This window comes from Mustela nigripes, chromosome 4 (assembly GCF_022355385.1).
Source record: "Mustela nigripes isolate SB6536 chromosome 4, MUSNIG.SB6536, whole genome shotgun sequence".
NCBI classification, from domain to species: Eukaryota; Metazoa; Chordata; class Mammalia; order Carnivora; family Mustelidae; genus Mustela; species Mustela nigripes.
In genome coordinates this window covers 163411472-163426451 of record NC_081560.1, presented here as the reverse complement: position 1 = coordinate 163426451, position 14980 = coordinate 163411472, and the positions used below count along the sequence as shown (strand labels likewise).

Genomic DNA, 14980 nt, shown 5'->3' with positions numbered 1-14980 from the left:
CCTTCCCATCTCCTGAGGTTGTTGTGGGGATCAAATAAAATGACTGGGTTCTTTTTAAACGTAAAGGCCCTATTAATTTCCAGGATTTCTCTCTCCTCTGTGTAAGATGGGGGCAAGATGTAATATAAGCAAATAATTGTATTTGGATCATAAATCAAGTATGGGGCCAGACAAAAGGAGACCGAGTGAAAGGAGGTGGGGAGGAGAGAGTCAAAGGAGAAGACAGGCATCCCCGTCCTTTCTTTTTTTTTTTTAATCCAAATTGGCAATGAAGAAGTCAAACTCTCTCTCTTCGCAGATGACATGATTCTTTATATGGAAAACCCAAAAGACTTCTCCCCCAAACTACTAGAACTCATACAGCAGTTGGCAGTGGCAGCATACAAAGTCAATGTACAGAAATCAGTGGCTTTCTTATACACTAACAATGAAAATATAGAAAGGGAAATTAGAGAATCGATTCCATTTACTATAGCACCAAGAATCATAAGATACCAGGTGCCTGGGGGGCTCAGTGGGTTAAGCCGCTGCCTTTGGCTCGGGTCGTGGTCTCAGGGTCCTGGGATCAAGTCCCGCATCGGGCTCTCTGCTCAGCGGGGAGCCTGCTTCCCTCTCTCTCTCTCTCTCTGCCTGCCTCTCTGTCTACTTGTGATCTCTCTCTGTAAAATAAATAAATAAAATCTTCAAAAACAAAAAATCCTTTAAAAAAAAAAAAAAGAATCATAAGATACCTGGGAATAAACCTAACCAAAGAGGTAAAGGATCTGTACTTGAGGAACTACAGAACACTCATGAAAGAAATTGAAGAAGACACAAAAAGATGGAAGACCATTCCATGCTCTTGGATCAGAATAATAAACATTGTTAAAATGTCTATACTGCCTAGAGCAATCTATGCTTTTAATGCCATTCCAATCAAGATTTCACCAGTATTTTTCAAAGAGCTGGAGCAAATAATCCTAAAATTTGTATGGAATCAGAAGAGACCCCGAATTGCTAAGGAAATGTTGACAAACAAAAATAAAACTGGCGGCATCATGTTACCTGATTTCAAGCTTTACAACAAAGCTATGATCACCAAGACAGCATGGTACTAGCATAAAAACAGACACATAGACCAGTGGAACAGAGTAGAGAGCCCAGATATGGACCCTCAACTCTATGGTCAAATAATCTTTGACAAAGCAGAAAAAAATATACAGTGGAAAAAAGACAGTCTCTTCAATAAATGGTGCTGGGAAAATTGGACAGTTATATGCAGAAGAATGAAACTCGACCATTCTCTTACACCGTACACAAAGATAAACTCGAAATGGATAAAAGACCTCAACGTGAGACAGGAATCCATCAGAATCCTAGAGGAGAACATAGGCAGTAACCTCTTCGATATCAGCCACAGCAACTTCTTTCAAGATATGTCTCCAAAGGCAAAGGAAACAAAAGCGAAAATGAACTTTTGGGACTTCATCAAGATCAAAAGCTCCTGCCCTTTCTTTTTTCCTGCTTTGTTCGTCACTGCTCCACTCTGCAAAGATAAAACAAGGGTGGGAAGAAGTTGGCCTGCTCTCTCAGCTTTGTGGCTCACTTATTTCTTGTTGGGTTGAAGACCCAGGCAATGGAAAATGAGGGGAAGGTGGAAAGAGTTCTCTGGAGCAGCTGCCACCCACCAGGCTTGGATCAGAAGTTACAGCACCTCCTGGTGGGGATGGGGCTGGGGGTGTCACACTGCAGGAACAAATCACCTTCATCTTGGTCTGATGCTGGCTTACCATCAAGTTTTTCATAATAAATATCAATGAACTAGAATTAATCTTCCCTAAACTAGAGTTACAAAATTACAGAGAACTGGCTTGTCTGGTTAACTGAGGGTAATTTAAACGGTAATGACATCCCTGCTTTGATCCTTCTGACTGAGTATCTTTTAAAAATGTAAGCCTTGCCTTTCGGCTGAAGCTTCATAGCTACTTTTCCTTCATGAAGATTCCCTGCATGTGAAGGATCTTGAAGGTCCATGATGTGGTCACTTCTCATTTTGCTGACAGGCAGGAGTAGACCAGTTAGCTGGTAGAAGTTACCAGCCTGGCACCCCGCATGGACCGTGCTGGTCAGTAGTCATCATGAAGGCATGAGCTCTCACAACGCAAGAAAGATTTTATTTCTTGGTGGAAAATCATTAAATGAGAGAGAAAACCTTGATGATATTTGAGAAAGTGATTAACTTGTCTTGTACAGATAAACATGGGAACCAGATGGTTTTTGATGGGAAAAATGTGATTTGGAAGAAACAGGAGTCAACATAAATTCTTCTGAAGCTGCAAACTTGGGGGTTTGAGGTCTCAGGACACAGCCTTTTTGAAAGTTGAGGGTCTAGTGTACAGATAGCAAAACATAACTGAATTCTTGCTGGCTGAGGTTATGATGGGGTCTCAGAATCCTATTGTGGCACTGGGATAGGGAGACAGATGTGGGGTGGGGGTACAGGGAACTGGACGTGTTTTTACATTCTAACTTCAGGGAGGTTTAAGACAGAGATTCTTGGTTTGCTCATTACTTGTTTCATGAGCCTGAGAGAGCATCCTCTAGACATGGAAACAATACAAACACTTCATCAATTATTTAGACTGATTACATTCTCCTCAACCCTTGGGTTACTCTGTAGTTCTATGAGGAGCTGCCTGACCCAGTTAAAAAGAAACCCAGCAACTTTTATACAATTAACAACAGAGGTTAAACCTAATGAAAAGTTGTTTTGAAATTCTTACACATATTCTTTGTATGAGTAAGGCCAGAGAGAATATGGTCACCAGAGAGCAACATTACAGGGGAAGATGAGACTGGGTTAGTTAGTGGTCAGCTAAAGGCAGAGGCCACAGAGAATGAATGGTGGAGGGAAAATAGGTAGCAGTAAGGGGTGGTACTCTGTTGGTTCTTTCTAGTCCTGCACTCCTCATCCCTCCATTCTGCAGCGAGACAAATGATGAGGAAGAATTCACACCAGCCCTCACTCTATCATCTCTCCCTGTACCTACACAGAGATTTCCCAGGAGCTAAATTCACAAGTGACACCACTGACTCAGCAACGCCTGGGCCGTGTGTGCCAGGGAGTGTTATCTGTGCGATGGGCTATGCCTTAGTCCTGGCAGTGCCTGTGGGAGACACTAGTTCCCTCGCAGGACAGCGACAGAGACCAATGGCCTCTTGCACACCCCACTGACTCTACGGAGACCCGACACACCCACACATGTTTACCTGGGGAGCCCGCCAGAGAGTCCCCTCTGCTGAAGGCGAAGGTACGGGACACAGAGACGGGCACTAAAGAGTCAAGGGCCAAGGATTTGTGAGTTGCAAAAGGGAAGATAAACAGAAAAGGAGAAAGACAAAAGAGCAAAGTGTGTGAGTCAGTCTGTTCTTGAGTTTTCACAACGTCACATTTCTCTGCAAAAAGGAATCTTGCCTCTGAGAACAGGGAAATTGCAAATCCTCTCAAAGTCACCCTCCAGAAACCCAAACGTAAAACGGCCTTGGCTGAAAGTCTTTCCGGAAAGATGCGCAGCAATCTTAGAGGGGATTCGACCTTCCGATGACAAGAGCAGGCAGGGTCCCTGGCGGGGTGGGGACGTGTGTCTACAGCATTCTCCGTGAGCCCACAAATAGGCTGGGGGTCCCACACCGCCTCGCCCCCGGCACTCCCCCACTGCCCGCGGGCTCTGCGCGCCTGCGCCGCGGCTCCAAGCAGAGCGCATGCTCCGGCCAGCGGCGGCCGGAAGAAGCCTGCCTCAGCCTCCCAGCAGCTCTTCGGTGCTCCCAGTGCCGGGCGCCAACTGTGCATTGCCGGATCAAGCGGTGTTTCTGTCTGGGAAATCTGTCTTCCTCCCTCTTATCCAGTTGTTCAGAGTGTCCCTTCCCTGGGGACTAAATGAAGTCCGTCTGCAGAGGACAGCGCACCGAAACCGGCAACTTCTGTGGTCTTACCTGCCGTGCAAAGTGATTGTACTGAGTTTACACGCGCAGGGTAGCTAGCGGGGGAGATTTATACCTACCTCACTGATAATCATTCGGTCTGACACCAGATGTCAAAGAATATTGGAATGGGCTCCTACTGTGAGACGTACCGGGATAAGAAACCCCACAGTCTCAAGAAGCATCCTAGAGTTTCTTGGGGGTGCAAATGAAATGTATACCCCACCAAACAGGGAGGAGACAGCCTCTCCCTGCTTGCATTGCCCCGTGGGCTTGAAGAAACTCAAGCCTGGTTTCTTCAGAGTTCCCAGGCTCACTGTGATCCTCCTAGAGTCCCTGGCAATCAGATCCAAGAGAGAGGAGACAGTGCTGGCTGTGTTCCCTTTACCCTGCACAGGAAAACCAGGTGACTTACTCATAATCTCAAATTCGACTTTGAGGCTAGGTCCCAGGGCCAGTGTTCTGACGAACCCCTCATCTCATTTCTCTCTCTCAAAGGCTAATAAAACTATAGGCTGGCTTCCAGGACAAGGGTAGTTGGCCAGACCCAGACCCTATAAGAATTCACTCCCTTATGCTCTCCTTTGACTGAAGGCTGAGGTTTGCTGCTGTTGAGTGATGCTGGGCAGCTAGACCCTGGGGTGGGGGTGCACCCAGGCATAACTGTGGGATGTGGCAGCCTTGGCCCATATTTCACACTGTACTTTGCTAAGTGGGGAGCGCTTGTGGGGGATGATGGAAAATGTATCCACACCCCTACTGGTTAATTCTATTTTTTTCTCCTTCTGAAGATTATAAAGATGCTCAGAAGTGAGGGAAGGGAAAAGTTTAATGCTCCTTTTTAGTTAACCAGTTTTGAAGGAGAGATCAGTGTTACAAGTTTATGCCTGTCTCACTGATAAAATGGAAGGAGATATGGATAGAAAGAACTAGAGACAGGAAAGAAGGAAGGAAGGGAGGAAACCAGGTAACAGCTTCCCAAGATTTTTAAAATAATTTTCTTTTCAAAGAAAAAAGATCATCCATATTACGTGGGCTGGGGAGTCTCATGTAGCTCTTTGTCCCCCTATCTTTTCGTCTTCTGAAAGAGCCAGAACAGGGCCAAATGTCTGGGTAACATTTAGAATCCTAGGAATTACCCCACCCTAAGCAAGCCCTAATGTGATGGATGGAAATCTCCTTTAGAGAACCAAGATTTCCCTGGTCCTGTAGCTCACCCCCTCCCATTCAGAGTTCTTATTCTAAGATGATGATGCTTCCTTCCTCAACCTTGCTTGAGATCTGTTGGCTTATATAAGTGTCATATGTACCAGGGCTTTACTTTTATCGATCTTCTGTTCCTGTTGGGCCATGCCTTGGGTATGGACAGATACTTCAACTTCATTTCAACCTTCTGCTCGGCTAAGGTATAAATTACACTGTAAACCATTCCACTGTTTCTACATGGAAATTACATTCGGGAACGTGATGGGTCTCAAATCAATTTCTTTGTGCTGTGTGAACTAGCCAGGACATGAGAATGCATCTGGGTAGTCATCCACTTGCTGGGTAATTTGGAGCAAGTCAATTCTTTAATTTCTCTGTGTTAAAATGGTATCTACCTTTCCTGTGCTAGCGATTGTGAGATCAAGCTTTAGGATCCTCTGGTAAATCCCAATAGAAAGCCCTCCGTAAAAATCTTTTTTATGATGAGAGAAAACACCCCATTTGGCATGAAAATGGCCACCGCAGTAAACATGAACAGCTGAAAGCAACGCAAAATTCAGACCCGTGAACCAAAAAGAAATCTAGAGAAATAATTTGTTCTGGATCACGCTTAAATCCCAATAAACACCATCCCTTCTAAGCGCAAGTACAATATCCCCACACAGGAAACAGCAAGAAGGTAGAGCACAGAAGGGGCAGAACAAACCAGCCATGAGCCCTGTGGCAACCGCCAGCACCAGCATGCACAGCCAACTGGCAGCCAGCTCTCCACCAGCTGAGACGTGTAACGAGGAAAGAGAAGCAGGTAAGCAACATACCATGGCAGCCTGGGACCCACATCCTAAGACCTTGTGGGCATTTCCTACGGTACGGTAATGTAATACAGTAATGACAGACCTATGTCAGGTAAAGTAAAGGCCAGTGGGTGAATTATAGCGTAGCAGAGAAGGAAAGGCTGAACCTGCATCAGAGCACCCAATCACCAGCCTGCATTTCCCAGCAGGTGACAATAAATGGGGTCCCCTCCCCTCACCACTTCCCTCCCTGCCATTCGTCCCTTGCACACAAGCAGAGAAGCAGCAGGAAACATTCCAAACACAGAAACGAGGCACCTGTGGTCTGTAGGTACCTGGCAGGAGGCAGTGTTCCTGGCAGAGCATTACAAAGAGGCTGCCAACATTTGGGTTAGCCCCAGCCCAGCCTCAAAGTGCTCGGTCCAGGTCCCCAGAGTGGGCTGAGACAAGACTACGATGGGGACAGGTGGGAGAGAGGTTTGAGAGATACATACGAAAGACTGAGGATCCAGCCAGGCTTCCAACCTTCCGCACATCGTTATCTAAGGACAGAAGGATGCAGTTGAGAACGCACACCTCCTTAAGGGAATGCCCCCTCCTCCACCACACCCACAGCACCAATGAACTCTGCAAAAACCAGGCAATCAAATGGAAGTGTAAAAAGCAAAATAAACTTGTCTTTTCATATAGAAAAATACCACTATCCACTCCTGACATTTGATAACACTGCAGTTTACCACGGACTTCCATGAAGAGACTCTCCGATTAAGAAAGGACTCTCACACCCATTTTACGGAGGAGGAAACTAAAGTCTAGGGAGTTAAATGGCTTGTATAGAGAGTCCCTAAGAGGAGTCAGGACTTGAACCCAGATGTTCTCTTCCACCATATCCCTCTGCTTCCCCAAGAAGCTCTGGCTTAGGGACTGGAATACCTGAGCAAGCAGTGGTCATGATGGCTGGGACTCCATAGTAGGTGAAAGCTCCGTTCTCGAAGCGAAGGCCTTCCTTGCCAACCTCCACTTCCACTTTACCCTGGGGAAAGAAGGAAGTGTGCAAGGGTGTGTGTGAGCACTTTCAGTGCTATTATTGACTACAACTCCAAGCACTTTTGTATGGTAACAAACAGGTGGACTTAAGTTCTTATCACAGGGAAATGTGAAGTCTGTCTAGATCCATTTCAAAAATAGAACCTTTGACTTCAGCACTATGTTAGTTGCTTCGTTCATAGAGGAGTGTCCCGTCCTGGCTAACCAACTCTCTTTGCATGCTCTGATGGCCCTTCCGTGATGAATGTCCTGGCCTCAGCTAGCCCCTGGCCCCATAAACTGCCCCACCGGTTGAGAGAAAATCTGATTCTGTGCAGAGCTTGTGTATTTCATTGCCGGGAATAATGATTGCTAATGGCTAGCATGTAGCGTGTATCTGCGGGCCTGGTACTGTGTTCTGTGCACTGCAAGGATTCTCACTCACTCAGTCCTACCACCCTGTGGGGCCCATACTGCTTTTTTCCCCCAGCTTCCAGGTGAATCAATTTGAGGCTCAGAGGGTTGCATACCTTGGTAAAGGTTAGTTAGAACGCGGCAACACTGGCATTTTAAAGCCAGATCTTTCCCATTGCTGAACCTACACTCTTGCCACTACCTTTCAGTCCCTCCGACTTTTATTTGAAAATGGCTACGTTTACATGAAGCATAAGCATATAACTCATAAGGTTATATGAGTTCATGACGTTATATAAACAATGGAATAGGACTCTTGTTGATTTTCAGCAGTGAAGACTGTGACTCCATTTTGGAGAAAGGAGAAAGGAGGCTCTGTGTTAGGATGGGTGTGAGGCATTACAGGGTCAGAGCAGACAGGCTGTAGGTGGACAGTAAGCACAAAGAGGCCACTTCTAAGGTCACTGAGCTTAATTAAGATTTTAAGGCAATCACTGTATTTAGGGTTTGTAAGATTCTGTTGAGAAGTGATGGGTAATAGTGACAGAGCTAATGGTAGAGCCGGGCCAGGGAGCCAGCAGCATCACAAGCTAGAACCACATGTCACAAGTATTTACGACAGTTCTATCCAGGCATCCAGGGTGGAAGGCACTGGGACTTATGTGAGCACCGGGAAGGTGCTACACCTCTTTCATTCAGTCATCTGTTCCCTCCCTGGTCTCTTAAGGAGGAGAAGATTCGAGTGGCTGCAAAGGCTGAAATGTGGCAGTGAGAGTAGATGTGTTCCACGCACCCCCAGAGCAAGGAGCGGGTGGGAGTCACCAGATATGGTGAGACGCCAGCATGACAGACACGAGACAGGCCTGCAGGTTGGGAGGCATGGACCGTCGCATTCCTGGGCAAGTCTGAGCAGATAAGGGGGCTTTGGGATTCTGCAGGATGACAGTTTTAGAAGTGTAGTCTCAGAACCCCTCTGTTGGAAAAGTCCCCCACCCCACCATAAACACTGCTGACCGGTCAGACTAACTGCCATCAAGATCCCACCACTCTCGGGACAGTGGCCAGTCACACCTGGCCCTTCTGCGGGTCAAGGACAAATGCCCACCCCACCTGGCCCTGCCCTGAGGTAGCACGCTGAGGCTTCCAACCTGGCTGAGAAGGCCCAGCCCTTCCTCTCTGTCCAGCCTGGAGATGCCCTCGTCCCACCCTTGGAGGATCTCTAACTCTCCCACTCACCTGCAGAAGCAGCACGAAGTAGTCCACGGGGCGGTTGCGCTGGTAGAGGTAGTGTTCTGGGGCTTTCTTGTTTTTCTCGTCAAACTTCAGCTCCTGGATCACATTGGGGTGTTTGAGGAGCCGGAGCAGGATCTTCTCCGAAAGGTACAGAGATTTAAAGGGCTCCACTTCTAGGGGAGATAGGGAGGCACAACGGATTAGCAGCCATGGGAGTCGGATGGGCAAACCAGGCACGTGTCTATAGCCCCCTCCATTCATGCTCTGGGGCACCGAGCCAGCAGGGCTCTAATGAGTCTCAGGTGGAGTGGGGGGTTGTGCACCTCAGCTTCACCCCATGCCCTCTGGGGATATGTGTCCCTGTGCTGGCAACCTGGAGAAGACAGGTCACCATTTTGGAAATGTCACTTTTGCTATTAATTTTCTTCTTGATGTTATTTAAAGTTGAGTGTGGCCTAAAAAAGAAGGCAGTTTTGCCACGTGCAACAACATGGATGAACCTGGAGAGCATTATGCTAAATGAAGTGAGCCAGACACGTAAGGACAAATATGTATGATACCACCTTTATGATGAGTCTAAAATAGTCACGCTGTGGGCGCCTCAGTGGCTCAGACGGTGGGTATCTGACTCTTTATTTTGGCTCAGGTCATGATCTCAGGGTTGTGAGACTGAACTCCTTATTGGGCTCTACAATGGGCCTGGAGCCTCCTTAAGATTCTCTTTCCCTCTCCTTCTGCCCTCCCCCGTTGTGCGCACTCTCTCTCAAAAAGAATTTTTTTTTAAGATTTATCTATTTATTTATTTATTTGACACAGAGAGAAAGAGCACAAGCAGGGCAGCACCAGGCAGAGGGAGAAGCAGGATCCCCGCTGAGCAGGGAGCCCAATGCGGGACTCAATCCCAGGACCCCAGGATCATGACCTGAGACGTTCAAACAACTGAGCCACCCAGGCGTCCCTCTCTCAAAAAAATTTTTAAAAGTAATGAAACAAATCAGTCAAACTCAGAGAAGCAGAGAGTAGCACCCCATTTAGCCAGGGCTAGTGGGAGGGGGACATGGGCGAGGTACTGGTTAAAGGGGACAAAATTTCAGTTATGCAGGATGAGTAAGTCCCGGAGATCTCCTGCATAGCTTAGTGCCTGTAATTAGCAACAGTGTACTGTATATGCAAAATTTTGCTAAGATGGTAGATCTTCTGTTAACATAGGAAAAACAGTAATAAAGAAAGAGGGTGGGAGGAAACTTAGAGGTGATGGATATGCTTATGGCAGCTTAGCTCCAAACTCCTCAAGTCATATATGATAAATACGTACCGCTTTTCATATGTCAATCTTACCTCAGTGAAATGGCTCAAGAAGAAAAAAAGCAATAGTAAGAGGAGCACAGATAAGCAAGGCATGTGAACAACAAAGGCTTTATTGCTATCATCAAATGAAACACAGAGAATTTAATCTTATTGGTATGACATATATCTGTTGAATAAAATGGAATTCCAAGTTAATACAGAGTTAATTACTTAAGTGATACGTTCCCCAAAATGTGAAGCCTTGTGGTATCACATTTTCATATTAACAGATATTATTATGTTATATTATTATGTTATGTCATGTTATGAACAGACACAGCTATTTTGCTGTGACAGGCAGCCAGTAGTTAAATCTGTAATTAGGACTAGAAAACATGTTGAAAACTATTTTCAAGACGCTCCAATTTAGGGGTGCCTAGGTGGCTCAGTGGGCTAAGCCTCGGCCTCAGGTCATGATCTCAGGGTCCTGGGATTGAGCCCCGCATCGGGATCTCTGCTCAGCGGGAAGCCTGCTTCCCTCTCTCTTTGCCTGCCTCTCTGCCTACTTGTGATCTCTGTCTGTCAAATAAATAAATAAAATCTTAGAAAAAAAAAGAAACTCCAATTTAAAATTTTCTACTTCTTAGCACCTTGAATAGTCCTAGCACTCCTAACACACTCAATAAATAGACGTTGGACTAACTGACAACTGAACTTAGTCATGGGTGTTACTGTTCCAAGTCAGCACCTTAATTGGGCCTGGGTGAGAAGACAAGAAAGTTCAAAGACAAATAGTACCTTCTTTATAAGAAGGGGAAGTTTGTATTTGGATCTTCATTTTTTTTTTTCCCCTAAAGATTCCAAGATTCACAATTGACTTCTGTATTTTAAGAACTTGTATAGCTGGGGTGCCTGGGTGGTTCAGTGGGTAAGCCTCTGCCTTTGGCTCAGGTCATGATCTCAGGGCCCTGGCATTGAGCCCCACATCAGGCTCTCTGCTCTGCAGGGAGCCTGCTTACCCCTCTCTCTCTGCCTGCCTCTCTGCCTACTTGTGATCTCTCTCTCTGTCAAATAAATAACTGAAAAATCTTAAATAAGAAAAAGAAAAGTCACTTTTTGGGGCACCTGGGTGGCTCAGTGGGTAAAAGCCTCTGCCTTCGGCTCAGGTCATGATCCCAGGGTTCTGGGATCGAGCCCCACATTGGCCTTTGCTCACTGGGGAGCCTGTTTCCCCCTCTCTTTGCCTGTCTTTCTGCCTACTTATGATCTGTCTCTCTCTGTCAAGTAAATAAATAAAATCTTAAAAAAACAAACAAACAAACTTGTATAGTTCACAAGCCTATCTGGTCCAGGGAGGGTACCAACCCCAGGCCTCCTTGCTGGGTAGGACAAGGCCTTTCCTTCCTTAGTAAATCCTTGGGGGGCACCCCAGCTCTTAACAAGATGGAGCTCGGCCTCAGGCTCCTGCCAGAAAGCAAGGGGAGGAAGGGAAGAGAGCAGCAGTGGTTTCTTTAGCTCTTTCCTTGAGTAGAAGAGAGGAAAGCAGAGCTGAGTTGTACTCACTTCAGTCCTGGAAGATCAGGCCTGGGGCTGAATAGGACAGTATGTGGCCTCCTGGGGCCCAACCTACAGCATCCCCTCTCCCTGGAGCAGTGGTTCTCCATCTCTGCTGTGCACTGGAATTAGGTTGCGAGGTACTAATGTGATTGGTGTGTGGGTTTCACCTTCCAGATTCTGCTTTCCTTGTCTGGGGAGGAGACGCAGACAGGGGAGGGGGGGCAGAGTCATACCTGTGGCCATGAAGCGGTGTGTGGCCAGCAGAAGCTGGGGAGAGATCTTCACCCTCATCTCCGAGTCAGAAAGCTTGAATAGGGAGAAGTCGTGCCGCTTCCTCTCCCTGTGTGGAACCCTCTGCTTTTTCCGGTTGTCAGCTACAGGGTCACAAAGTGGAGATACCAGAATCAGTCTTCCCACAGTCATATGGGAGATAGATTCTTTGGGATCCCATGGATTTCTGCGACATGTCAACTGTAGGTGACCTCACGACTTCTCTTTCCCAGGGAGCAGAAGGATGCTACTAAGGGGTAGAAGGTGGGAGATGCTGCCAGGTCTCAGGGCTATTTACACTGAGGTGGTGTGGAATGGAAGAGGGGAAAGGCTAGCCTGGTGCCCCTGAGGGCAGGTTTCTGGTGGTGGCTCCCCTCCTTACCAGCTGTGAGACCTCTCTGGGCATCAGAGTGTGTGCTCATTTTCATCTACACAATGAGGTTCATAAGTAGCGATAAATGCTCGTCCCCTGTGGTTATTCTGAGACTCCGAGCAGAACCACCTGTGAAGGGCCTACAAAATGGCATTCGTGCATGAGGGACTAGCTTTCTCAGCATCAGGGAAGCTGGCGGAGCCCAGGAGGTTTCCGCCTCTTGCCCTTCTCCTGTCCCCAGAGCTGGGTTCACCAGGTCTCTTCCTGCTGATTTAAACCACACCCTGGGCAGTATCTGAGGCATGTCACCCAAGGAACCTGGGTGGTCACCTCCTCTTCCACTCACAATTCTCCTGCTTCAACCCTAGCCTTGCCCCAGGCAGAGGATTGGGGAAAAAATCTAGTGAAGAAGAAAGGAGAAGGAATGGGCACAGCTCTGTAACTTACAAAGTCGGGTTCTCTAGGCGGGGGCCCTCAGGCAGAACCTAGGGGAACTTTAGATGGCCTGAGACACTGATGAAGAAAATCTGCCCTTTCCAATTTAACTTTTTCTCCCTTCTTTTTTTAAAGCTTGTTCTAAAAAAAAAAAAAAAAAAAAAAAAAAATACTTTCTTACGGTTAGAGGGAATGTTTTCCCTGGTCGGGTGTCTTTTGCTTTCCCTTAGTTTTGAATAAGATTTTGAAACATCTTGCCTACTTCATAGTGCTAAGGGGAGCAGAGAAAAGGATTTGAGTTTTCTCCAGACTTGGCCTGGAGACAAACAGGGCTGGGGGGGAATTTCAGTGCAGACTGAGTGGACACAGTGGATACTGAGGGGAATGAATCCTAGGAACAAGGAACTGGGCCCCTAGAATCTGGCTCCCTGGTAGTCTCCTTCTCGTTTTGGAGCTTACTTCAGCCCCACTGTTTGGATTTCCCTCTAGAAGACAGAAGGTGCCCTTCTATGGTACTGAGGTCTTATGGGTCTGTCTTGGACTCTGAGCTGCTGCTTTAACACCCCTTTTGCTCAGGTAGCAACAGTGGCAAGAGGCAGACCCAGCTGTCCTGTGGGTCAGAGTCAAGTGAGAAGAAACACCGTATTCCTTGCTCCTTGGCCTTCTCACAGCTCTTACGGAATCATACCAGCAGCTTATTTATAAGGGCAGGAAAGCCCTAATCCTCTCCTTCAGAAAGAGGATTGCTCAGCAAGAGAGCAGCAGATACTTGTGTGGGATCAATTCTTTTGCTCTCACTGGTGAGCAGCCCTCTGCTTTATAGGACATGTTTACCTAAATATCCCCTCTCCCTCCTCTACCAGAATGCCACTTAACATTTCATCATTGGAGAACCATTCCTCATTTCCCTCTTCATTCCTATTATTTTAATGGGAATTAAGGTGGTTAAATGCTGGAGGGGGAGCACATTTATTTATTTATTTATTTAAAATTTTTTTCAGTATTCCAAGATTCATTGAGAGCATGCTCATTTAGACTACCATCACGACTATCAGCCATGACCAGTGTGCTAGTGTGACTGCCTCCCCCAACAGACCTACTGAGATAGATGGGAATTCTAAATCAGAGCGTGGGCAGAGGTGGGGGAAGAAGGAAATAGTGGTGGGGTGTAGATGTTAACCCCTGTTTGAAGAAGTTGGGCCTGGCCAGGATATCAGAGCAATACCAGATACTGTGACACTCTTACTGTATTTTGTCAGGGCCTGATCCATCTTTGGGGTTTGATCTCTTTTAAAGGGATGGCAGTCTTTCTGCATCACTCACTGCCTTCCAGCATTCAAGTTCTTTGTACTGGGAACTGGCTTCTGAATGGCTGCTTCTAGCAAACTAAGGACAGGGGTCTTGATGGAATGAGTTATCTGAGGTAGGGAAAAGGGACTGCTGTCGCAAGAAGTGAAATTCAGAGGAGGAAACACTTCCTGGCCTAGGGACTCCCATAGATTTAGATAACACTCTCCTCCCACAGACAAAGCAAGCCTTTGTAATGTTTGCAAGCAAAGCTTTGATAAGGCTCAGTAACTGAAAGCAGTCCCTGTCTGCATAGAGTCCATATTGTTCTTGAGAGGGGGTGTGGCAGGAGGGCAGGGGTGGGAAGGGAGAATGAGAAACCGGGCTGTAGGGCTGGAAAAGTGTGAGGGAGAAGAGTAGCGTCAAAGAAGGAGGTATTTAAGGCTTTGGCTTAGGTTGTGTGCCACGCGCTGGTGCTGTGGTGTGGGCCGACTGTGAGGGCAACCCCAGGGACAGCTGGGGTCTGCGTTTAGATGGATGAAGAGACAAAACCAAAACAAACCAACGCAGGTTGGGGGGAGGGAGGGAAACAAGGGCAGAGCGGCCAACCGAGGCACATTTACTCTCTTTTACTTCCTTTTCCATCCTAAGGCCAGGAGGTCTCCTTTTCACTCTTTGGCTTGGTTCCCACAGGTTCCCTCCTGACAAACATTTAGCTAGCAGGTTCTCAGGGACTCAGAGTGACTCAAGCCAGGGTATCTCGCCGTGCCAGCACCTAACATTTGGGGGCTGACTCAGTAATGCATCGGCTTGTCCCAACATCCTTTCACACAGTATGTCAAACTAAGCCAGCTCTGAGAATCTCAGAAGAAATGGGATGACCTTGGACAGGAGCCAAGGCCATGGACTTACTGTAGAGGTCAGTTTCATCCAGGATCTCCGACTTAATGATCTCCTCTATGATGTCCTCCAGGGTGACAATTCCCATCACCTCATAGAAGGGGTCTCCTTCTCCCTCATTGTTCACCCGCTGGACAATGGCCAGGTGAGATTTTCCTAGAGAACAAACCAAGTTCCAGTTAAGGATCTGGAATATTTTTAGGAATCTTTCCTTATCAGAAAATTATACAAAGTTGCT

The 14980-nt window shown here is 47.0% G+C and overlaps 1 protein-coding gene across 2 annotated transcripts in view; it reads right to left on the bottom strand.

Moving 5' to 3' along the window:
- Positions 1–14980, bottom strand: part of CNNM1 (cyclin and CBS domain divalent metal cation transport mediator 1) — a 60592-nt gene that overhangs the window by 19940 nt on the left and 25672 nt on the right. Inside the window, exons 2-7 of one of the 2 annotated variants that reach the window (XM_059398320.1) lie at positions 14755–14898; positions 11711–11851; positions 8637–8806; positions 6894–6993; positions 6455–6502; positions 3250–3312 (exon numbers count right to left, since the gene is read on the bottom strand). In XM_059398320.1, coding sequence (XP_059254303.1) covers positions 3250–3312; positions 6455–6502; positions 6894–6993; positions 8637–8806; positions 11711–11851; positions 14755–14898 — 666 coding nt within the window. The remainder of the gene's footprint in view (positions 1–3249; positions 3313–6454; positions 6503–6893; positions 6994–8636; positions 8807–11710; positions 11852–14754; positions 14899–14980) is intronic. The other variant, XM_059398321.1, reaches the window with a different exon arrangement.